The sequence below is a fragment of the Bos mutus genome, chromosome 3, assembly GCF_027580195.1.
Source record: "Bos mutus isolate GX-2022 chromosome 3, NWIPB_WYAK_1.1, whole genome shotgun sequence".
Taxonomy (NCBI): Eukaryota; Metazoa; Chordata; class Mammalia; order Artiodactyla; family Bovidae; genus Bos; species Bos mutus.
Window position 1 is genome coordinate 18,637,185 of NC_091619.1, and position 23,978 is coordinate 18,661,162.

The following is a 23,978-nucleotide window of genomic DNA, read 5'->3' on the forward strand; positions in this document are numbered from 1 at the left end:
AATCGCAAATGACTTTGGGTTTCTAAAGAGCTGCTTCCAACGGCAGCTCTCAGCCATGGCTGGGTGTGGAAATCACCTGGTCAAGGGTGAAAACCAGATTCACAACAGACCATAGCGCCATGCCCCACAGAGGGGCTGGGCGCATGCATGTGGACAACAAAGATCAAAAGCAAAGCCACAGCTCAGATACCTAGTCAGGGGCAAGGACAAATGTAACAACTGCTACTCAGGAAGAAGACTGAGGAAAGAGGAAAGCTTCAAAAACAAGTGTTACTGTTTTATGTGGGAAGGAAAACATAGAGCTCTCAAGCTGAACTGGGGGAAAAAAATTAAGGCCACACCCACAAGTTATGTTTACCTGTGGTTTGTTTACACATTTCATCAATGATGACTGCAAATGAAACTTCTGACTCTCCCTGCTATGGCAGAAAAGGGTTGTTTTTTGTTTTTTTAATGAAGGGAGGTGATTCTCAACACGAATTGACTCAAGCAGAAACACAGACTTTCTTAGAATAATGTTTATTTAAAGTTACATTTCAGAGTAAACCATCTTCAGGAGGGCATGCAGCTTATGTTGGCTACTGCAATACATCCAGAAATTTTAATAAAATCCTTCTGATATACTATAAATTACTAAAGTACTATAGATAGGCACCTGTATTACATACAATCTTCAAATATTTTCAAAACTTAACATTATGTATTAGTTGATACTTAAAATGTTAAGGCCCCAAAGTAACTGAACGGTTAAGAATGTGACAAAAATGAGATGCTTGTCTCCATGATCTTTTGAGAAACCATTTCAGACTCTAAACGTCATGATCCAACCATAGTCCAGGGGCCTCCTGACGATGGCTGTATTAGGTTGCAAATCACCTTTCCTGTGGAAAGGGCAGATTTCAAGATGGCAACTGCTGTGTCATCATTTTCCTGCTAAGGACTCTATCAGAAATCCTTCAGAAAACCCTGCCCTAAATGCGCTTTGTTTTCCCACTGCAGTTTTCCTTCTCTCCATTAGATGGCAGTAACACACCACCATTTTCTTCCTATAGGGTCAGAAATTAACGTGGGAAAAATTAAGGTTCACTGCAGGCCAAGTTTCTCCAAGTAAACGGGGTACAAAAATTGGAGAAGACAATAAAGAGTGATTCTAAATAGATCACAAGGCCAAGATAGTGCTGGTTATGGGAAATAAGAAAGAGACAACTAATGAATAAAAGCCATTTGTGAGAAAGGTATCAAATAAGTTCTGCTAAATATTGTATTAAAAGGATCGGGAGAGAAGGGAAATGAAATATATACCCCCTAGACTGAAGGAAAAATGAGCCATTAACCTTTGACTAAAAAAGGACATTTTAATAGACTAGAAAAGCTACTCTCATTTAAAAAGCAACTGAAGAATGTCTCAAATGCTCAGCTGTTCTTCTGAATTAAGTATTAAGATTTACTAACAGTGGCCATTAACAGAGTAATTACATAGTTAAAATGACCCAATTAAAAAATACGGACTATATTCCCATCTATCTCAAAAACATCTGGCTGGCCCTATAAATTATCTGCCCACACTCCCCACCCTGTGGCAGAGGTCAATAAACGAGTAACTATTCAGCAAAACAGGGAGACTTAAAGCAGCAAAGAAAGGCTCTTTTGATATATACTTCTTAAGAAAATACTTTGGATAACTACAAAGGACACTTCCATCCCCAGAACAGAGTAGGCATATTTGTATTTACCTTTTTGTACATGTATCAACATTTCTCTTTTATTCCTATTTATTTAAATATACCATCTGCAGTGGTTGAAATTCATCCTGATTAAAAAAAAAAAACTGTGGCAGCAAAGTAAATAGAAATGTCCCTTCACTCTCTGTCCTTAGAGGCCTGAAACGAGATAATAAACCCATCTTAACAAGCAGCAAAGCATTTTTTAGAAACAAAGTGTGATAAAGAGGCAAGGACAGTCGTAAAAAGGTCCATGGATGCTAAAATTCAAGGCGAATGAGTACAGATTTGTGAACAGACATTGTTCTCTCCAGAAAGAATCAGAAGATATTTCAGGAGACTGAATGAACTCAAGAGAATGAAGACCACAGGAAAACACTTGTATCAGGACAAAATGACAAAAAAGCCCAAGCATTCAGAGCTCAGAGAGACATGTCACAAGGCTTCAGATCAGCTGGCCCCGGAGGCTTAACAAGGAAGCCATTAGGGACACCCTGCTGGGCCTAATTGTTTTTAGAACATATGGTACTTTGTGCCACCACCCAGCTGTGAATTCCCTGGCTTTTGTCAGCTTGTGTCACAACTTCAGGAAGAAAATAGCAGCTTAGCCCCCCTTCTACGAATTTACTGTTTCTTCTTACTATAACCTCCTGTACAATTGCGAAGGAACTGGACTATATATAAACGCCACATCTCCACTTTTAATTATATAAAGAAAACAGCATGACTGTCACAGAAAAACAGTATAAAGAAAGCACAACACTGAGCCTATGATAGAAGCTCAATAAATACTTAATGTATCAGGTCTGCTTTCAAAATGTTACTTCATTATTACATTCATCACAGTTGCTGGGTATGGGCCAGAAATTATTTAGTGCACAAAGAAACATTTTACAAAGTTTTCAGCATTTAGTAAAATTGGGATACCTGCTGAACTTCCTTTGTAGAATAAGTAAAAAAAAACACAAGATTTAATTTCTGGAATGCTGAACTGAAAATAAGCTTAATAGAATGAATTATTTGTATATGGAAGAAAATAAATATTTGGTGAATGGAACCATGGATGCTAAAAAAAAAAAAAAAAAAATCTTGTACTAAAGACAAGTTGATACACCAGTACATTAAAAAAATTCTATCAGTACTTAAAAAACAGAACATTCTTGACTAATAAAATCATTGAGATCCAGTGAGGAAAAGTTCTTTTCAAATTTTTAAAAACAAAGATCATACAACTCTGGGTACATTCTTAACTGAATAAAGATGTGAATATTTACTAATCTCTAAATCCTAATAGTAGAATGATAACTAATAACCAGAAGGATATGTTTCCCTAAAAGTTAACTGGGTCAACATTTTTTTGTGTATTTAACATTAGTTACAAAAGTTAACTTTTCATTGATGACAGTCAGCACATTTGTATCTGGACCAGTTTCAAGAACCAAATTACAAACCCCAGAATACAGAAACATCTGCTCAGTTTTCATTACAGAGCCACTCACTGGAGCCTTCTCACAGTATGCCATTTCCACAGTTTTTTTTTTTTTTTTCACAGTAAGTACATTGGTGATATAAGTTCATAATAGATCATAAAGATAATGATACTATGAATATTATTTTAATATCTTTAAGCAGTAGAGGTTAGAGAAAACATCAGTCTCTTAAAATATTTTAATATAGTGCAAACCAGTCTGCTTTGTACAGCATGAGAGAAACTGCAGGTTTTAGAGACCCAGTTCCACAATCATATCCTATATATATATAAGGGGACCCCATATATATATATATATATATAGTTACTCTAAAATGCAAAGTATATCTAATTTTAGGGCTAAAAAGGAAAAATTCAGTTGTTTCAATAACTACTAAAATGGACAAAGATGAAACAAAAGAGACCAGAGGTTCTATTATTCAATAACAATTGTTGAGCTTTGTAAATTTTCAGATTTGTTAAAACTCAGAAATGAAATCTTCGTTGTGTATCTTATTCTGCAACTTAATTCTATAATTCAGAATTATGGCAATACTGCCAATGCTTAATAATATTGGTGATTCTTAAATCACGGGCATCTTCCTTCTTATTTATGCTTATATAACTGATTCGTCAAAAAAGTCCACAGAAATTGAGAAAACACAAACTTTGCTTAGAAGGCTGGCCGACAAAATAATCCTTTGGCCAGACTCTAAAGTCGTGACTTTTTATGGACTCTGGAGTTGAACTAGGACCCTCAAGAGAGAAAGGCAGTTTTTTCCAAAGTGTCCACTGTTACTCATTTTCCACTGTTCATGCTTTTCCCCAAGAAGGGGTCTTATATTACATGCTCTTTGGGTCCGTTTGATCATTTTTTGTTGTTTTATATAAATTCCAAGTTTGTTGGTTTATTTGGAGATTAGGTATCCCAGGGAATAACTAGTGCATTTTTGGAGAACCTTAGTATTTCTGGATTCCTGACTTACCTTTCCTGAGGGTCACGCCCCAAATAGACAACCCTACTCAGGGAGTGGGGGCAACTGGTAAATTACAGTTTCTCGTCGTAGAACTGCTTAGCAAGGAGAAAAGGCACAGGTCAGTAACCAAGAGTCATGGAATGGATTCAAGGCCAAAGACTTCTTGACTTCTAAATGAAGAGTCCTGCTTCCTCCCAAATATTACGGTGCAGTCCAGCCTTATCCCCTGAGAATCCGGTTGGGTGCTGATGCCCTCCTAGGTGTGAGAGGCCCCGCTGGGGCTTTTGGAGGCTGGACCCTGGTGCGGCTTGCTGTGCACAGGGTACAGCAAGGTCATGTGCTCTGCCCCCTTGAAAGGCAGTTTCTCACTGGAGTAATAGTGTACCACTTCCGGGATGCTGCCAAAGACAGCACTCGTCTGATTCAGGGTGTACTTGTTGTCTTTGGTCTGAGCCACTATGATGTGGACGCATCCTTGACTAGTCCTGGAGCAAAACCAAAATTGAGAAGACATGAATGAGTGAGCAGAGGGATCCCTCCCCACTGAAAACAATCTCAGCTAGATTCATAGGCCAACAGGTTCCCAGCCACTCCTGGAACTGTTATATACAAACAGAAGAGCTTTCAGCACTCTAGCAGAGCACACAGAAGCTTCACAACCCTCAGCTAAATGTGCATCACCCCTGGGTCATTTATCCTTAACACACACAAGTCAAGTCATCAGGCCCTGGACCAAAAGGGGAAAAAAAAAAAAAATTGCCCAGTCCCTGCTTGCCCCCAAATTGCCAAACTAGTGCTTAAGCCCAAGAGTGAGACCACTAAGGTGAGGTTTAAACTCACCTCTTCTCAAGGCTGAAAAGACATGTGAAAGCTTTCCTCTTTCTTTCCTCCCCAAAGGAAACATTAAGAAGAATAATAATAAAACTGTTTCTTCCTCCACCCCCACCCCCCAAGCTGGAAACACTGTTTCTGGTTGTATATGACAGCTGGCACCAAAGGCTCAAAGGTCTAATCCACAAGCACCCGCTTCGGGAACACAGCAAAGCTATTCCTGGCATTGTGTATCTGGTAGCCTATCCCATTTTCTGAGCCATGCTGCTCCCCCCTCAACCTCTTTTCCCCTCCAGTCTGATTGTTTCAGCTGCAGGGGCTCAGCTTCCTCAGGAAGGAAATGCTGTTAGGGCTCCTGACAATGATCCTCCAATATAGCACCACTGAACTCGCAGAGCAACGAGAATTTCCATGACACCAGGCTGATTGGAATAAGCCTACCAGGCAAAAATGAATGTTCTGCGTACAATTGGACAGGGGAGTCATCATAAGGCAGTGTTTCCTTCTTCAACAGAAGAAACTGCTATCAAAATTGCAGTTGGCATTGTGACAATCAAGGAATCTCTGATTTACTTAAAGCCCCAAACACTAGAGAGTAAACGAACGACTCAACTATCCGGTTAGAAGTTATTATTTTTATCAGAAATTATTTCTCTAAGAGGACCTACTTTAGATCACAAAAGGCAGAAACTAATCAATGTACAATGAAATGAAATAGGGATATTTACCCCTCTTTATCATAAGGGATATCGGGACATTTACCCAACACCAATTGTGAATTCTTTCTTTTTTTGGCTGCACCATATGACTTGCAGGAACTTAGTTTCTTGACCACGGATTGAACCTCGGGCCATGGCAGTGAAAGCGCCGAGTCCTAACCACTGAGCCGCTAGGGAATTCTCTCAATTTTGCATTCTAAACAAAGTATGTCATATTCTGTTGTCCAAGCAAACCTATCTTATTTTCTGTCAATATGTATCCCTGTGGACCATATAAAGTATTGGGTTGACCAAAAAGTGTTAAGATCTTAGGGAAAAACCCAAATGAACTTTTTCGCTAACCCAACATATATTTTTGCCTGGTCATTTTCCCATGATAGGAAAGTCTGCACCCCACTCTTCCATCCAGACAGGGAGAGCCCAGGATGCTTAATACTCACTTTAGTGCAATGGAGTACCTACTGGTTCCTGACTCGCTGTTTCGAACCAGATACGCAGCTTCTTTGCAGGACTGTAGTCGACTCTCTGCCTCAGCACGGGTGATGGCACCATGATACCAACTGAAAAATGGGGCAGGGGGAGAAACCATGAGCATCAAGATCCCAATCCAGACAGGGCCTCATTCCATAAGGCAATTTTGGAAATGAACTTCTGATGAAAGTTCAACAGCCTGGACTAGATCCGGCTTCCCATTCAAAATAGACGAAATGAGATCTGGGTAATCCTGGATCACAAAACCTATCCATCACCCCAGAGGGAGTTAACAGGGCTAGAGTCACTTAAAAAGTTTTCACTCTACACAGGGGAATGGAATTTGAGATCGGGTTCTGGGGCCTCATTTTCCCCTAGGCACAAAGGCCAAAGGCACTGGGCTTAGAAAATGGGTTTTCACCAGTAAGCTCCACCCAGACAAGTATTCAACACCAGAAAGGCTTAAAATGAGCTAGTGTGCCCCGCCAAGGCTCTCAGCAAGCTCCCAGCCACCTTGTGTCACGTGTGTCTGGGGAGGAGACTCACGGCTGCTTCTCCAGTGGCAGGGCTGGGTCCACTCGCTCCCCCTCACTGTGGTCAGTCAGGGCTGGCTTCAAGATCTTCTGGGTCCAGCTCTTCTGTCGGTGGTGCTGCCTCGCTGCCTCCTCCTTGACAGAAGGTCGCTCAGAGCCTTCAAACTGAACTGGAAGGAAGGCTCCATTTAACATCAGAGGCCACTGAGATGACCTACGTATAACTCAAAGAAAAGAACTTGTCTGCCTCATCTTAGGAAAGAAGCTTTCCTCCCTCTTTAATTTGAGCTAAAATGTACTACAAAGGCCCTGGGGTACCTGAGCTCCTGCTGTCTGATATCAGATCATACTGCTGGCACCCACACGCAGCCACTTTTACTGCAAGATGTTCATTAATAGAGGATGGTTTTAGAACATGAGGAGAAACCACTTCAGTATATTTCAGAACGTACTTTAAAAAAAACTCGTCCTTTTGGTATATTTAGAATAAAAGACTGAACAGAGTTTCAGGTAATGACTCCTTCCAAGAGTGTGCATTGTTCTATGAAACCAAATGAAGTTTTCACTATGAAATAATAAAGAGAAAAATCAACTGAGAAATAGAAACTACTACAGTGTCTTAACAATGCTATGACATCTAGGTTGGACAGAAGATAGAGAAAATGAGCAGCATCTAGCCCAGTGGTCGGTAACCAGTAGGGATTTGTGGGAAATAATTCTAAAATAAAACAAAACTGACTTGAGGGTGGGGAGGGAAGGACTGGGAGCCTAGAATTAGCATATTCAAACTAGTATGTATAGGATGGTAAACAACAGCAAAGGGAATGATATTCAATATCCTGTGATAAACCATTATGGGAAAGAATACAAAAAAGAATATAGTATGTATAACTGAGTCACTTTGCTGTATGGCAGAAATTAACACAACACTAAATCAACTATACTTGAATAAAATTATTTAAAAAATTAAAGCACACAAAAAGAAAACCTGATTCAAATATGTGTGTGTGTGCACACCCATGCTCAGTCAGCTCTGACTCTTTGGGACCCCACAGACTAGCCTGCCAGGCTCCTCTGTCCATGGGATTTCCCAGGCAAGAATACTGGAGTGGTTGCCATTTCCTTCTCTAGGGGATCTTCCCTAGCCCAGGGATTGAAATCATCTCTCTTGAGTCTCCTGTACTGGCAGGCGGGTTCTTTACCAGCTGAGCCCCGGGGAAAGCCCATCCGGACTCAAATGTTTGCTATCAAACAAATTACCTTTTCTACTCACGCTTTACACTGATGACAGTTTTAATCAAAAGTACTTTACTGTTAGAGGGAAAAGATATCCCTAACTTTTACAATCAAAGGCAAAAGAAATCAGGTGGCCAGATAAATAGAAAAACTATGTCTCGGGAGAAGCAGGAGGGAGACTGACCTTTAATATCTATTGAAAATCTACTCATCAACTTCCTCTTAAGTTATTAAAAACAGTTCACAGCTGAAGAACTGATTCCCTCAGGAGGATTTTCGACAGGAAAAAAAAAAGCTAGCTTCCTCCTGCTTTCCAACCACCTCTCCTATAGTCCATTTGATCCACTACTGCCATCTTATGATAAACAGAGATGTCAACAGGTTGGAGGAACAGCACCAAGAGTTAGAGGCAGCCGCTCTCAATGTGATAGCTTTTAGTGGTGATTAGATAAGGTTTTTCTAGTAGTGATTTAAGGCATTTCCCAAACAGTTGCATACTGCAGGATAAAGGGAAATGAAGATGCCCAAAAAGATAGAGGACCCCTTGCAACATTAAGGGGTCTTCTTCAGTCCTGTTCGTTCAACCATAGCCAAATTTTTATTTCCCCATGTCATCAAATTTCTTGGAAAAAGGAACTTGCAGTCGAGGAACACAAAAGTGCCTTGGCTTAACGGGCGGGCGGGGGTTTTCCAGCAGGGAAGATGAAAGAAGGCAGGAGCGGACACGGACCCAGCCCTCACCCGATAGCGCCCGCACGATCTGCTCCTTCTTCCACTCCCAGGGCTGCTCGTACTCGGCCGCGGGCCTCTCGTCGTCCTGGGGCAGCCGTCCGTGGCTGTCCGGAGGCAACCTCGCCTTCCGCTCCGGCCCCTCGGCGGCGAAGGGGCCCGCTTCGGCCGCCGGCTCGTAGGGCGTGTCGTACAGCTGCGGCGACTTCCCCAGCAGCTCCTTGGAGCTCCGGCGCTTCGTCAGCGCCTCGGGCTTCGGGCCGTTCTCTCCAGGCTCGCAGGGGCTGTCGAGCAGCTGAAGCGCCTTCACCAGGGGGTCTTTGGAACCTCGTCGTCTGATTTCTGAAAAACACACCGCACAGAATACTTCTGAAGAAAATGTACCCTGGAAGCCCGGTGATGAACCGAATCACCGCTTCTCTTCCGACCAGACCGGTCTGTCTGGTTGGAAGTGTCCGAGAACACCTGGATTGTTGCTTACCGGGGCTGATGACGGCCCCGCTTGGGGGGAAGGGCCCTACAACTTCCCGCCAGTCCCCTGAGCCAGATACGGGATCAAGTCCAAGGATTAGGGAATCACAACGGAAGGCAGGCCTGCCTCTGGGGCCGTGTGGTTGGAGAGAAGAGAAGGGGCCTCAGAGGACCTGCTCCATAGTTCCTGGTCCCCCTGTCTCCTCTTGAGTATGGGTCATCTTCAAAGGCTTCATGTCTTGTTAGGAAGCTGAGAGCAGTTTATTTTAATAAAAAGTGAGTCTTTACTATATTCAAGCACTGGGCCACATACATTGAGGGAAGATATTTAGGTTCATTAGACAGAGTTCTTGAATTCAAGGTGGTTTCGACCTAGTGATGCATTTACAAATAATGCTTAACAGGCTAGCAACGACAGAATGTTGTTGTTCAGTCACCAAGTCATGTCTGACTCTTTGAGACCCCATGGACTGCAGCATGCCAGGCTTCCCTGTCCTTCACTATCTCCCAGAATATGTAAAAGAGTTGTTAGGGGGGAAAAACAACAAAACTAATCTCTCAAGAGCTAACATTTAGCAATAGTGTACCATGCATTACATATTTTTTTCTAAGTGCATTGTAATTTTCACAACTGCCCTATGAGGTGGACACTATTAGTTCCCCATATAACAGGACAAAACTAAAGCATAAAGAGTTTAAGGAAATTGCTCAAGATGGCAAGTGCAAAGCCTGGATTCAAAAGCAGGAAGTTGGGCTCTAGAAGCCATACTCTTAGGCACTACACTTGGATTGACTCCAAGTGGAAGAGAAATGCAAGATGCATTTACGTTGATAGAAGAGGTCTTTTCCAGTGGAGGAAGCTGCCTGAGTGAAGATATGGAGGTGGGAACAAGAAAGGGCTTGTTCCCACCACAGGGAATCGGGAGAGAAGTTCAAAGGACAGAAGACCAGGAGAGGAGAGGTGGTATGGGAGAAGAAGCTGGAAAAGGCAGGACAGGCACCAAAGTGGAGAAGTTTTAAAAGCCAGAATTAAAAAGTTTCAATTGTTCTGTATACAGTAGTGAACCATTACAAGTTTTTAAACAGGTAGTAACAATTATCGTATAATTGTTATAATTGTATATAATTAACAACTATATAAATAACTCTCTCTCTCTCTCTATATATATATATTTTTTTTTTTCTGGAAGAGAACTCCAACACAGTGCACAAGATAGAATAAAGGTATGCTCTGAATGGAAGCCTAGAAATCAATGCAAAGTATCTGATGCAAATCATCTAACCACCGGCCAACCAGCCAGTGAGCCACGGTGGGAAAGCAGCAGCAGAGTCTGGGGACTGAGTAGCTCAGGGCCCAGAGGCATCATGTGTTGAGGTTTAGTTGCTCAGTCGTGTCCAAATGAATCTGCAGCCCCATGTACTGAAGCCTGCCAGGCTCCTCTGTCCATGGAATTTTCCAGGCAAGAATACTGGAGTGGGTTGCCATTTCTTCCTCCAGGGGATCTTCCCAACCCAGGGATCAAACCCACGTTATGTCTCCCGGATTGGCAGGCGGATTCTTTACCACCAGTGCTACCATGGGCCAACTCAAGCATTGTGCTGTGGTTTCCTCTAAATGCCCACGAGGAAGCCTTTAGTCTGTCTACCCGGTCACAGTGAAGAGGACCTTTTTAAACACAAACATCTCATCATTTGCCATCCCATAAGCTCTCAACTGTCCACTTACGAAGTGCTAACTGCTCAGCATGGCACCGGACACCTTCTGTAGTCACATCACTACCTACTTCCCTCTCTGATTTTATCTCTCAACAGCACCCTGTCCCCCCTGAAATCCAATTCTTTGTTCCAACCAAACAGAACTTCTTAAGTTCCCTGCACACTGCACTGTCTTATGCCTACGGTGTGCTGGTGATCTTCCAATCCTCTGGAGTCTGGCCTAGTATCTCCTCCTCTCTCCAACTGACCTTCGCCAATGCCCCAACTCCCCGCCGGTGGTACCACTTCCTCAATTCACTCTCACCTTGTACTTCTCTCAGTGTGTGGATTTATTTGTCGACGTGTCTGAACTTCCAATTTTGTGGAGACTGCCAGGCCAGGGACCCCCCATGTCTTGTTTGACTTTGTAGGAAACAGCTGTGCTAAATAATGGTTGGATGATGGCTAGGAGGAGGGAGCAAGGGGAAGGAATTCTAGAACTTCTCCGGGCAGGTGACAACATACATCTGGAGCTCAGCAGAGAGATGAAGGTCAGAGGTACCTGTCAAGGAGTGACTCACACATGGATCATGGCTGGTAAGAATGAAAGCAATCATCAGAGAAAAGGAGGCTGATTAGAAAGGAAAGGGGATCAAAAGCAGGATCTGGGACTTTAGGTAAGGCTGGATAAAAGAAGTGTCACCAAAAATGGCTGAGAAGGAATAGTCAGGTAAGGAAGAAGAGGATCAGGAGACTTAAATGCCACAGAAACAAGGGAAAGTGAAACTTTCTACAAGTAACCGAAAATGGGCATGGTGACGGAGAAGAACCACTGACTCCATCAGACTTCTATAACAAGGAAAGGATGGTAAATGAAACACTCCAGGGAAAAGTTTTTGAAATCAGGACATTAAGTCAAAGGAGCAAAATTTACTTGTAGGATGAGGTTATAACTCTGCTGGATAGGGGCCCTTTGCTGCAGCTGGATCCTATAAAACTGCAGGTCTGGTGCATAGAATCACCCGGGGGAGCTTTAATGAAGACTCAGGCCTGGGTCCCATCAACACAGGTCCTGATTAACTGAGCTGGGGGGGCTTCCCTGGTGTCTTGGTGGTAAAGAATCTGCCTGCCAAGCGGGAGACATTGGTTCCACCCCTGGGTAGGGAAGATCCCCTAGAGAAGGAAACGATAACCCACTCCAGTATTCTTGCCCAGGAAATCCCATGGACAGAGGAGCCTGGTGGGCTACAGTCCATGGGGTTGCAAAGAGTCAGACATGACTTAGTAACTAAACAACAACAAAAATCTGGGAGCCGGAGCTGTAAAAGCTCCCCCAGGTGATTCCAGTAAGAGAAGCCTGAGATGCACTCCCACTCCGCCTGGGTCGCCACCTCAGTTCCTCCTGCGCTCCAGGACTAATCTCATCATTGCTAGCCCTGGCCCAAGGAGAAGGGTTCCCCTAGCATGAAAACCTCCACATCCGAGGAATGTGAGAGCTAAGGACCATTCCCCACCCCCAGGCCAGGAAGGTGCCTCAGGTTGTTTGAGGTCTCCAACATCTCCGGTCCAAGCCTCTTGACTTTCAATTGACAGCTTTTTTTCTTCACTGCTTATTCTAGATGGCGTTATGGAAAACAAGAAACAAAAACACACACTCTGCTCTTGGTTCAATTAAGATAAGGCTGGAATTTTGGAAAAAGAACTTTTCTACAGAACTAGGAAAGAGAAAACACAAAGGCATTCAAAGGACGAATTTAGAATTTTAGTTTCTGATCAAAACCTAAGTTTATTCTGTTTAGACTGGCACAGGCTGGGAAAACCTTTCCCAAGGTCCTCACCTCAATTCTGTCCGGGTTGACCTAAATGGAGAAAGAGTTGAGTCCAACCTTAAGACAGAAGGAGCCCTGTTCACAGGAAATTTCAATGAGTTTGTGTTAAAATGATGTACCCTGATTAAAATCTTGAGTTATTTCACATGTATTTGGGTCTTACTTTTACGATGAGGGCTTTGTATTCCTTCTAGCTTATAGTCAGTGCACACTTAGAGCTCTGGGAAAAACACTGGAAGGCATACAGTTGAGAATGTTCCATCCCAGGACGATCCCGCGTTGGGGGTGAAATCTGAGGAGTATGATCATCTTTTAAAACAATGTTTAATTAGAGGGGAAAAAAGGGCTTAAGCACAAGGCCTCTCTGCCCCTTCAAGGGGAGTCACCTTCGAGTCCATTCCAGCACCTGGCTGCCCCCAACCTGAGGCGCCATAGAAACAGAAACAATCGCGGGGCTGCAAGCCGACCCTTCCTGCAGGAGAATAGCCCCTGACGTGCAGAGCTGGCTCCGAGAGGAAACGAGCCTGAGAAGGAGGAAATGGCCAGAGGAAGCTACACCCTGGCTCTGCCGATAGAGGCCATTTACCACGGCAGACAACAGAATGCAGCCAACGGGCTACAGATAAACACCCATTTCACCAAGGGCTGGACCGAGGCCTGACCTGCACCAGTTCAAATCTGCAACTGGTTGCCGAGAAACATAATATGGGCCGAAAATTTTTCCCTTCTCAGTTTCCAACTGTAGCTGTGCAGAATTACACCATTTATATTTAAAAACATCAGAAGACCAAGACTTTTTTTGTTGTTAAATTATCCAGTTAGCAATTAATAGTCCCCTATTCTTGTTCAGGGGTTTCCCTAGTGGCCCAGTAGTAAAAAAAAAAAAAAAATCTGCTTGTAATGCAGGAAATCTGGGTTCCATCCCTGGGTCGGGAAGATCCCCTGAAGAAGGAAATGACAACCCATTCCAGTATTCTTGCCTGGGAAATCCTATGGACAGAGGAGCCGGGCAGGCTACAGTCTATGGGGTCAGAAAAGAGTCAGACACAACTTAAGAGACTAAACAACAGTAACATATTTGTTAAGAATTCTCTTTGCAAATGGAATTCTCTCTCCAAAGTGTCTAAATAATTGTGATATCTTTCATGGATGCATGCACTAGGCATGTTGCACCTGCATTTCAGTGAAGCCCAGTGTAATACAGCAAGAGATGCTAGCCCATTTGCACAGATGAATAAACTGAGGCTGTGCAGTAGTCAGTGGGGCAGCCCACTGCCTCCAGAGCCCTTGCTTTCTCTACCATATCTTACTTTATGCCTCAAAGATTTAATGTAGAATATTAGTTACAATTTTTGTAACATACCTTTCCCTTAGTCCATTTCATGTATTCAAAACATCAGACTTAGAGCCCTATAAAGCTCCACGTTCCCCTTAGAATCAGAAATAGGGATCTTTTATCAGTGCTCAAGCTTTTGATTTAAAATTAATGTTCTCCTATTAAACAAATCTAAATATCTGAACAAAAGCAGGTATAAATCAGAAGTCCTGAAACTTAAGTTTAACAAACAAAATACAGACAAAATAAGTAAATCAAAAAAGCCTTCTGTCTTTTCCATAATGGACAGTTTTTTAAATGGAGGTTCTCCTTTAGATTTGACTATCCATACCAACCAATAAAACCATTTGGAGGCAAAAACCAAAATTTAAAGATACCCTGTGACTGGAGCTCTGTAACTAAAGCCACAGGGTGCTGGGTGACCTGGTATCCCAATTCTCCAACCACATAACTGGGACAAGTTATTGAATCTTTCTGAATCTGTCAATCAGACACTTCTAACGCCCACCACACAGGATGGTAGGATTCAGTAAGGTAACTTGGCAACTTGGCAACTAGGAGACACTCGACTTGTGTGACAATCAGCTGCAGAAGGAACTCACATGCTGAACGATGGCTCATTTTAGGAAACTTCGAAAAACTCTCCCAATGCTAATGTTTTCATTTGGTGGAAAAAACTCATCATGCTAAATTAAGTGGAACGTTTCTGCTAATTATTTAGCTAAAATGCTCCTGCAAATTTAGCAGAAGAACAATAGGTTTAAACTAATATTGCCTCATATTCATTGTCCTATCTTTTTCATAAAACAATCCTTCGGATAAATCTAAGTGAGAATTTACTCAGAAATTTACAAATCTTTAGCTTTTAAAAGTTAAAAGCAAAGTTTTGGGCAAAGGGAAATCTGGGGAGTCTGGGTCCCACAGTTACTTGGCCATAGGAAAGTAATAAATGCCTCTTAATTTCTATCCCTTCCTCTGTTTCCTGAGGCAGATCATGATTTTCATTCTTTCTTCACGGCATCTAGCACATTTCTCAGTGATGTCTTTTCTGCTGTTAGGTCTGTTTGCCCCTTGGGTTGTAAGGTTCATAAGGACCTGGGACCTGTGCATCTTCATCCTTGGGTGCCTGGAGCCCAGCGTAGGGCCTGGGACATGGCAAAGAAATGCCTGGGAAATTTTTGTTGGCTGTTACAAAATACCATCATGAACACTGTGCTATACATCCAAGACATTGTTGAAATCAGGCATGTTACTCCTGCTTCACAGGTATTAAAAAGGCAGTATAGAAATTGGGAGCTCCACAATTAAATTATATTTATCAGAACCCTCTCTGTCTTCTGCAGAAATTCTGAAATAAACAATTTTGTTTATTCCCCTAAGATTTCTCAAGAAATATGAGACATTTCTGAACTTGGACTTTGACAAGCCTTACAGGGAGCAAACTGAATAAAAAAGGTAAAAGGAAAAAAAAAAGAAAGAAAACCCACCCAGTAGCAAATCTTTTATTTCCAGCTTCCGGTAAACTCACTTCCTGTTATTCTGTCCAGCTGTGTAACCTATGTGTAGAATAAGAGGTATATCCTCTACATTAATTGAGTAGGTGTTTTGTGACATTTTAAATGAAGTATCTTTTAAAATTCACCAATATAAAATTTTTAAAAAGAGCAAAGAGAAAAAAATTATAATTAAGTTAGTAATTAAATTTTTAATAAATTTGAATTTATTCTCTAATTGAATGTATTAGTGTTGCATTCCTAAATACATTTATTCCTGTAAACTGTTTAAAGCAAAGCCTGGGACTTAATATGTGCTCCAATATTAAATGCTAGCTACTACTATTATTACATTTATTTCATATTGGACACTGACTTTTATTTTTTTAATTTTAAAATTTTATTCATTTTTTTTCTAGAAAAGCAACAAGTTATATACAAACTTTTGACTTCTAAATACAACTTTGTGAGTCTGAGTGGAAAGATGCCTTGTTGCTGTTCTTGCTGTTTAGCTGCTAAGTCGTGGGGACTCTTTGTGACCCCATGGACTGTAGCCTACCAGGCTCCTCTGTCCATGGATTTCCCAGGCAAGAATACTGGAGTGGGTTGCTATTTATGTGTAAAGTTTAAAGTGCTTTTGCATATACCATTTCAAATGTGTCCTGAGGTACCTTGGTGTAGAAACCATACCATTCAGTCTGGAGTGGGAAGATCTGGGTTCTAATTTATGTTCTGTCTCTTAAAGAGCCTTACGAACATCTTATGAGCGTCAGAAACTCTTTGATCTTATTTTCTACCCTGTAACAAGGGGTAGTATTAGCGTCCCCTAGTTTTCAGGATTTTGTGAGGATTATATGGGGGGAAATTATTCATTTTTAAAAAGCAAAGTAGTTTCCCTACTATCAGTGTGGATCCATAAGAAAACGAAACAAATCCCCACCCCCCCCAAAATCTCAGATAATTTAAACAACTTATCCCAATTAAAGAGAAAGAGAGGAATAAAAACCAAAGGACAAAGAAAAGTGAATTAAAGCAAAACATTATTATTATTTTTTTTTCAGAAAAGCTTTTCCCTCAGTTTTATGTAAAAGAAAATCTTTTCCCCTATTCAAGTCTCTGATATTTTTTAGAATTCTAAGTTCGTTTTCACTTCCTTCCATTCACAGATTTCAGGAGAGGTCACAGTCCAGTGGCCTTCAGGGCCGCCGCCTGGCCAGGCCGCACCCCCCGAGATGTGATGCCTTATCTCTGTGAGCAGAGAGCGGGAAACAGCAGAGCTTTCCTGCTGCGGCTCTGGCCCTGAAGCCTGTCCTGACCCTTTCAGGGCACTGTGGCTACCCTCCTGCTCCACTTTCCTGAGACTATGCTTATGGAGCCCGCGCTTGACAGCCTTTCAATCTGTTTTTAAACAGAAGAGACAAAATCTTTCATGTGTGATCAATTATTCCTTTCCCAGGCATGAGACCCAGGACATCTGAACAAGGCTCCCTTGAGTCAGCCCTTAGAAACAGCAGTTTTTCATTATGGAGTAAAGAAAGCGTACTCTAAAATTTCACAAATAAATCTAAATAATTAGTTTAAGTGTTGTTTACACCAAATTAAGAAAATATGAATAAAAGGAAAAGTATGACACCCAAAAAAATGACAAGAGTGTTTGCTCGACTTCCAAGTCGGAATTATTCCCCCTTGGTACAGATTTATGACTCCCATTATGGATGTCAAAGTTTTGACAGTGGCCAAGAGGTGTATTTAAATTACCTGAAAACTGGAGATCACATCCTGAGAAGATCTGCAAATTCTCAAGTGTCACTTTGCATAGAATTAGAAAAACTTTAAAGATCCCCCGCAAACTCTAAAACTGAAGGATACAAAACCATTAAGGATATTAGCTAGATATTTTGACTTTAGTTTTGGGTCTAATTTCTGTTTCTTCCCCACAGGAGGATCTGATAAAGTTCCTTCATCTCTCTTCCCCAAATACACACTGGTTCTTATTTATTATTTTTTTACTATATTCCAAGTTGAGTGTGAGATTTCAGTATAAAGCAGCTCCTGGTTACAAACCTGTTATCATTTGCTGGGCATCATAGGGTTCCATATAACCGTCGTTCTCCCCTACTCTCTCTGCATCCCTTTGACCTTTCGTCCGTTTAGCATCGTAAGGGTCAGCATAGTCTTCTAAAATGATGACCTGTAAGAAAACCAGACAGGGAAGTTGCTAACAATTATCACATACCAGAGTGACGATGGTACCAAAAAAGTTACTAAAAACCTGCAGACCCCAAAAGAGTTCAAAATTTCCAACCAGTTCTGAAGAGCTTTTGCACTTGATCACATTATTATCCACCCAGCTGGACAAACATCTGGTTTATTTTGGTAGTATAATTGATTGGCAACAATCTATTCAAGCTCTCCTGCTTATCCCCAAGGCTCTGTTCACCTCCCTCTCTCTCCCCAAGCAATAAGGCATTTGCTGGTTAAAGTGTGGCAGGGAGGATGGCAGAGGGTGAACGATATCTATGCCTTTAGAGTAGAAGAAAATGAACTCGTCTACTACCTCTTCTATGATTTTGGTTTTTTTTTAAATGCCAACTATTTGAGCAACATAGCCATGGTAAGTCAGCTCATCACTCACTGATACTGCACGTCCACTGGCACTGGCTAGGCAGTGAGAGGGAACAAAATAAGACCAAGACCTTCTTCTAATCCTCAAGGAATTTGTAACAGCTCTAAAGAAATAGGCTTCATAACAAGAAGCCTAAGAAACAGGTCAGAGCTAAACAGTACTGTGGGGGTTCTAGGTTCAATGATTTATAAATGCACTGATTCTCAAAGACAACCATCAGATCGTTTTTTTTTTAAATATTCTTTCTTTTCATTTTTTGGTTGCACTAGGTCTCTATTGCTGTGCGTGGACTTTCTCCAGTTGCGGTAAGGGGGCTGCTTTTCGTTGCGGTCCAAGTGCTTCTCATGGCTTCTCCTGTTGAGGAGCACAGGTGCTCCAGGCACACAGGCTTCGGGAGTTGCGGCATTCGGGCTCAGGAAGTTGCTCGCAGGCTCTAGAGTGTGGGTTCAGACGCTGTAGAGCACGAGCTTAGTTGCTCTGAGGCGTGTGGAATCTTTCTAGCCCAGGGGTCGAACCCGTGTCCCCTGCACTGGCAGGAGGATTCTTATCCACTGTCCCACCAGGGAAGTTTTCATCCGTGTTTGTGACAGAAAGCATCCATCCTTCCAAAAATAGGAGGGTGCCTGGGAAGGTGGTGTGAGTGCAATAGTTCTGTAGTGCCTCAGCTGAGTGACAATGTGGGAGCCTGCGTCTGACAGGTACTTCTCAGGAAGGAAGAGTTTTATGGAAATTTTATGGAGAAAAGATATATTTTTTCTGGGGGGAGAGGGGCTGCACTGCAAGGCACCCAGGATCTTAGTTCTATGACCAGGGTAAGAACCCCTGCCTCCTGCAGTGCAAGCTCAGAGTCTTAACTGCTGGACCACCAGGGAAGTCCCAAGAAACATTCATTTTTAAAAAGCACAGCACTTCCCCTATTATCAATGTGGCTCCACAAATAAACAGCTAGGATAGTATAAATAAAGCATGTATTCCAGTTAAAGAGAAAGAGAGGGATAAAAAAATCAAAGGTAAATCAAAATTAAGGGAAGAAGCCCAGCCCTTTATACAATCTCTGATTATATTCTCCAAAGAGTTCACGGAGATGTGCCACTGGGGCTGGGAAAAAAAATCCAGATAAATGGGGAGAAGTGAGGAGGAGGGCAAGCTGGATGAGAGTTTTCTTCCTGGGAGGAGATGGCCTAAGAAACTTAAGACATCGAGGAGCAAAGACCATGAAAATAACTGGGCAGTCACTGCAGAGGACTGTGGTTACCACTCCCTCTCTCACTCCATGCTTCTTGCCTGTTCAGGTGTCCTGCATCCCCAAGGTACAATAAGGAGCAAGAAGCATGATACTCAGCACTCGGCTGCAAGGTGCTGATGATCTAGGTAAACACACACACAGACCACTGATTAATGTCTGGGTGAGCTGCCATCTTCCCAAACTCTCCCTCCAGTGTCTGGCACTCGGGTGGGCATGCTGTAAATGCCTGGACAGAGTAAACGGAGGGATGAACAGAAAGGCCAGGGCAGACACACACGTTATGTGCTGCCGGCCCCTGACCCCACCCAGGGGGGCAGCATGTTTGAAGCCTGGGCAAGAAAAAGTTCTCACGACAGGGACATGATCATCTGGGCTAAAGTCTGAGAGCGGGGTGTGAACTTTCTCTTCTCTTTTTAAAAACAAACAAAACCCCAACTCATCTCTGTACGAATGAAGTGGGTCTCTTCACACTTCTTTTCTTAACTCTCTCACGTTGGACGGTACCCAGAAAACCTCCGGCGTGTAAGAAGCAGGAAACACCTTCTCTCCTGATCTGTAATTTCCTTCAGGGCATTTCCTTGTCCTGTTCTATATCCTCCACAACCCTAGCCCTTAGAGCCCCTCGCCCTCTATCCTACCTGGCTCCTGTACAAATGTTCATGGGATGAATGCTGCTGCTGCTGCCGCCAAGTCGTTTCAGTTGTGTCTGACTCCATGCGACCCCACAGACGGCAGCCCACCAGGCTCCTCTGTCCCTGGGATTCTCCAGGCAAGAATACTGGAGTGGGTTGCCATTGCCTTCTCCAATGCATGCAGGCATGCTGAGTCGCTTCAGTCGTGTCTGACTCTGTGCGACCCTAAGGACAGCAGCCCACCAGGCTCCTCTGTTCATGGGATTCTCTAGGCAAGAATACTGGAGTGCGTTGCCATTTCCTTCTCCAATGGGATGAATGAAAGGGCTGTGAACTTGGGGTGCTAGTGAAGCGTGGAGAAACTCTATACTGGGTAAAAGTGCAAGGAATGATGGAGTTTACAGCAGAGAGGGTGGGTAGTGGCTAATCCATTCCCTGGAGCTTTAAAATTCATACTTAAGCAGTTTAAAGGTGACCATTCCTTATGCTCAAGAAGAATAAAAGTTATACACAAGTCTAGCTTTGCAATTCTCCTGGATTTCTAAATTAAAATACACAACATCTACAAGGGAGTCAAATTCAACAAAGCACCCGCTTGTCTCATTCAATTATTCTTCTAAACTGATAACAAAATTAAATGGAAAGTACATTTCTGCCAAGTTGCCAAGGCTAGAATAAGAATTTTTCAAGATTAAACAAACCAATTATTTTAAATGGTCATCATTTAAAATGATGACTTAGCGGTCATCAATGTCAGAAAAGGAAAATACATCCTCATCTTCTCTGAGGTATAAAAATCCCTAGAGTGCAGCGGGTTCACGATGCTCCCTTCCCACTGTTAGGCTTCAGTAGGGCAGAGGTGGTCCAAGGGAGATTGTATTCTTACCGTGTCTTGCTGCTTAATGATCTTGCCCTTGTCCAGTTCGGGGCCCAGAGACGAAGGGGAAGAGGACGCGGAGGAAGAGCTGCTGCTGCTACTGCTGCTGCTACTACTGCTGCTGGGGTAGTTGCTCTTCCCGTTCTTCTCCTGAGTGTCCACTTTGATGAGCCTGTTGATGTAGGTGCTGCAGCCTGAGCTCTTGGCCGCGCCCCGGTGGGGCTCCTCCTCGGTGGCCCGGGAGTTTTTGCGGCCTTTGCCCGCGGCGGCCTGAATCAGGCCCTGCAGGCTATCCCGGGACAGCCGGCTGTCCTTGGCGGGGCCGACCCCGGCCCGGCCGCTGCCCAGCTCGGCCGCCGAGTTCTTGCGGCCCTTGCCCGGGGCGGGCCCGGAGCCGCCCGCCTCCGAGTTCTTGCGCAGTTTGCCGCCTCCCCCGCCGCCGGGCTTGGCCCGCTCCGACACGGTCTTCAGGTTCAGGGGGAACTCCTTGAACCACTTGGCCGCCATGAGGGGGGCCCGGCCGGCGCGGCTCAGGAGCGTCGTGGCCGCGGAGCAGGCGAGCGAGGAGGCCCAGCTTAGACACGGAGAGGCGCCAGGGACCGGGGGCCACTGCATTCCCCGGGGCTGGGTTGCTGGAGGCCGCGGCAAGGCCCCGCGACGGCTGCTCTGCTGGTCCCCGGCCGGCCGTCGCCCACGCCCCGCAGGGTGGGGCCCCTACGGCCCGAGGCAGGGGGCTCAGGGCGCCGAGCGGGCGGACGCGGGCCGCCGCTCCGGACACGGACGGCGACAGGCACGACGCACCGGGGCTCCGCCCGAGGTCGTCTTCAGCGCCTGCACGGCCGGGGGTTCCGCGGCTCTCCGGAGGCGGCGGGCGCCGGGGGCTTCCCCTGCTTTTTCCTCCAGAAGTGGGAGAGGCCGGGCCCACGGAAGCCCCGGGACAGCCCTGCCCACACTCCCGGGGACCAGGGGTACGGAGCGGAGGCGGCGGGAGTATCCCTGGCACCGCGACGGACGGTGGGCAGCCAGCGGCCCGACCGCCCCCTCCTCGCGCCCCTCCCCTCCGAGGCTGGCGCCTCCCCGCGCGCTACCTCCCGCCCAGATCCGGGGGCGCCGGGGTCAGCGCCTCTGTAGAGGCGGGTCTGGGGGTGCATGTTCAGGGGAAGGGAGCAGCAGCTTTACGTGCTGACCGGTTGTGCCCGCGTGGTTAGGGCCTCCCACTTTTTGCACAAGCAGCTCCCCATCACCACCGAGCGGGTCACGACCAGGCGCTGTCTTCAAACTCAGCCCGAGTGCGCCACGTGCACCTCTCCAACCCAGGATGGGAGCTCTTCCACTCCCAAAAGAGCTAGAGGTGCGTCGCGGTTACTCGCTCCACTGTCTCTGCAAGCATATTTTGGGGATGTGTGTGAGAGAGTGCCTACTAAAAGCAGGGGAAGAGGCCGCGGGCACTGGCCCAGGAGCTGCTGCAGCTACGGTCCCGGGTAGAACGGCTGGCTCTGCGCCGAGAGCACCCAGCTCTTCTCGCCCCACCGGGGCTGCAGCCGCGGTGGGGGATTGGCTGCGGACGAGTGGCCCCGCCCCGCGCCCCGCGGGCGTCGGAGGCAGGCGGAGCTCCTAGAGAGGAGGCGCGAAGGCTTGGCGTCTGGGCCGCTGGCTGGACGCACCTGGCCCGGGAGAGGTACGGTTTGTTGGTTCCCGGCCCCGGGCTGCCGGACGGGGAGTAGCGGGCGTCGGGAGGCACTTGAGGAAACTGCACCCCTCATTTTCACTCCATGGTGGTGGGGCGAATGTTCCCCCTCGGACTTTATCGCTTGCTTTCGCCTGGCGGCAGAGCTAATTTTTGGTGGGGTTGGCGGGTGGGAGTGGACCACAGAGACTGAATCCGTGCAGATGGGGAGCATTTCGTGCAGTACTGCGGGGCACTTTAGGTGAAAAGACGCCTCGGCCATCTTCCTCCCTTTCAAAGCAGTTTAAAAACTTTTTAGCTTAAAAAACTGAAAGCGCTGTTGAGGCTAACGCAGTATGTTCTAAATCCACTACAAACCGTGGAGACTGAATGGACTCGCAGACTGCCTGGTTACGGCCTCCGAGCCTCCAGGACTTCGTTTCTACAGTGGGGTGATAATGACAAGTTCTGAGAATTTCCGTGAGGGTTAAATGAGACTGTGCATTAGCCGTTTAGTTAGCATAGCACCGCAGGCCCTTAAAAGCATCCTTGAAAGATTTATGCTGGGCCCTTGCTTGAAAGTGTTGTTGCCTGCCCTGTTCCAGAAGCCCTGGATTACCAGGAATTTGGGAGTAACACCTGTAGCCTGATTCTGCCTACAAACCTTTCTGTTTTTATTCATCAATACTTCAGCCTTTGAATTATCTTAATCACTGTTAGCTCTATTTAAATTTAGCAGCTACTAGAGCAGTTTCTTTCTACAGCTGGAAACAATTCAAAGCAGAATTACTACATTCTTTTAAAATTTAACGTTTTAATTTTTGTTTCTCCTGAGGTAAAGGAAAAAATTCCTTCAGAATGATTTTGAAAAAACCAAGGCTTTGAAGTCACAGACCTGAATTACCTCAGTATCTTATAACCTTAATCAAATCATCTGATGCCCTTTTGCTTTGACCTTCCCATCAGTAAAATGGGACAATATTACTCTGAAGCATCATAGAAAAGTGCCAATGAAATCTATAAAAATAAGCACAGTGCCATTTATTGAGCTCTTAATTCATGGCAAGTGCTTGAAGATCTCGCTTCACCTTGTGGTCTATGGCATTGGCGTTTATAGCTGATTGACGATGTTGTGTTAATTACTGCTGTACAGCACAGTGATTCAGTTATACGTATGTACTTTTTTTTTGAAACATTCTTTTCCATTATAGTTTATTTATTGAGTGGAGTTCCCTGTGCTATACAGTTCAACCTTGTTGATTATCCGTTCTACGTATGAACGCTTACACTTGCTAACCCTGCCCTCCCTGTGTCCATCATTCTGTTTCTGTTTCATAGGTAGGTTCACTTGTGTCATATTTTAGATGCTGCATATTGGTGATACCCTATGGTATTTGTCATTCTCCTTCTGCTTGCTTCATG

General features: G+C 44.6%; 1 protein-coding gene across 1 annotated transcript; it reads right to left on the minus strand.

The window, feature by feature from the left end:
- Positions 1-503: 503 nt before the first annotated feature.
- Positions 504-22,336, minus strand: SHE (Src homology 2 domain containing E). Its single transcript, XM_005898651.3, has 6 exons — positions 20,900-22,336; positions 17,574-17,700; positions 8,698-9,027; positions 6,734-6,890; positions 6,157-6,276; positions 504-4,651 (listed from the first exon to the last, which is right to left on the minus strand). The coding sequence occupies exons 1-6, from the start codon at positions 21,503-21,505 to the stop codon at positions 4,423-4,425; spliced, it is 1,569 nt and encodes a 522-aa protein (XP_005898713.2). The 5' UTR covers positions 21,506-22,336; the 3' UTR covers positions 504-4,422.
- Positions 22,337-23,978: the final 1,642 nt, after the last annotated feature.

Excerpts from the sequence above, each read along its gene's own strand:
- SHE (XM_005898651.3), bottom strand. The coding sequence starts at position 21,505 with ATGCAGTGGCCCCCGGTCCCTGGCGCCTCTCCGTGTCTAAGCTGGGCC. Across the intron at positions 6,277-6,733 it reads CTGCCACTGGAGAAGCAGCC|TTGGTATCATGGTGCCATCA; the intron begins GTGAGTCTCCTC and ends CCCATTTTTCAG. Across the intron at positions 4,652-6,156 it reads AGGTACTCCATTGCACTAAA|GACTAGTCAAGGATGCGTCC; the intron begins GTGAGTATTAAG and ends GTTTTGCTCCAG.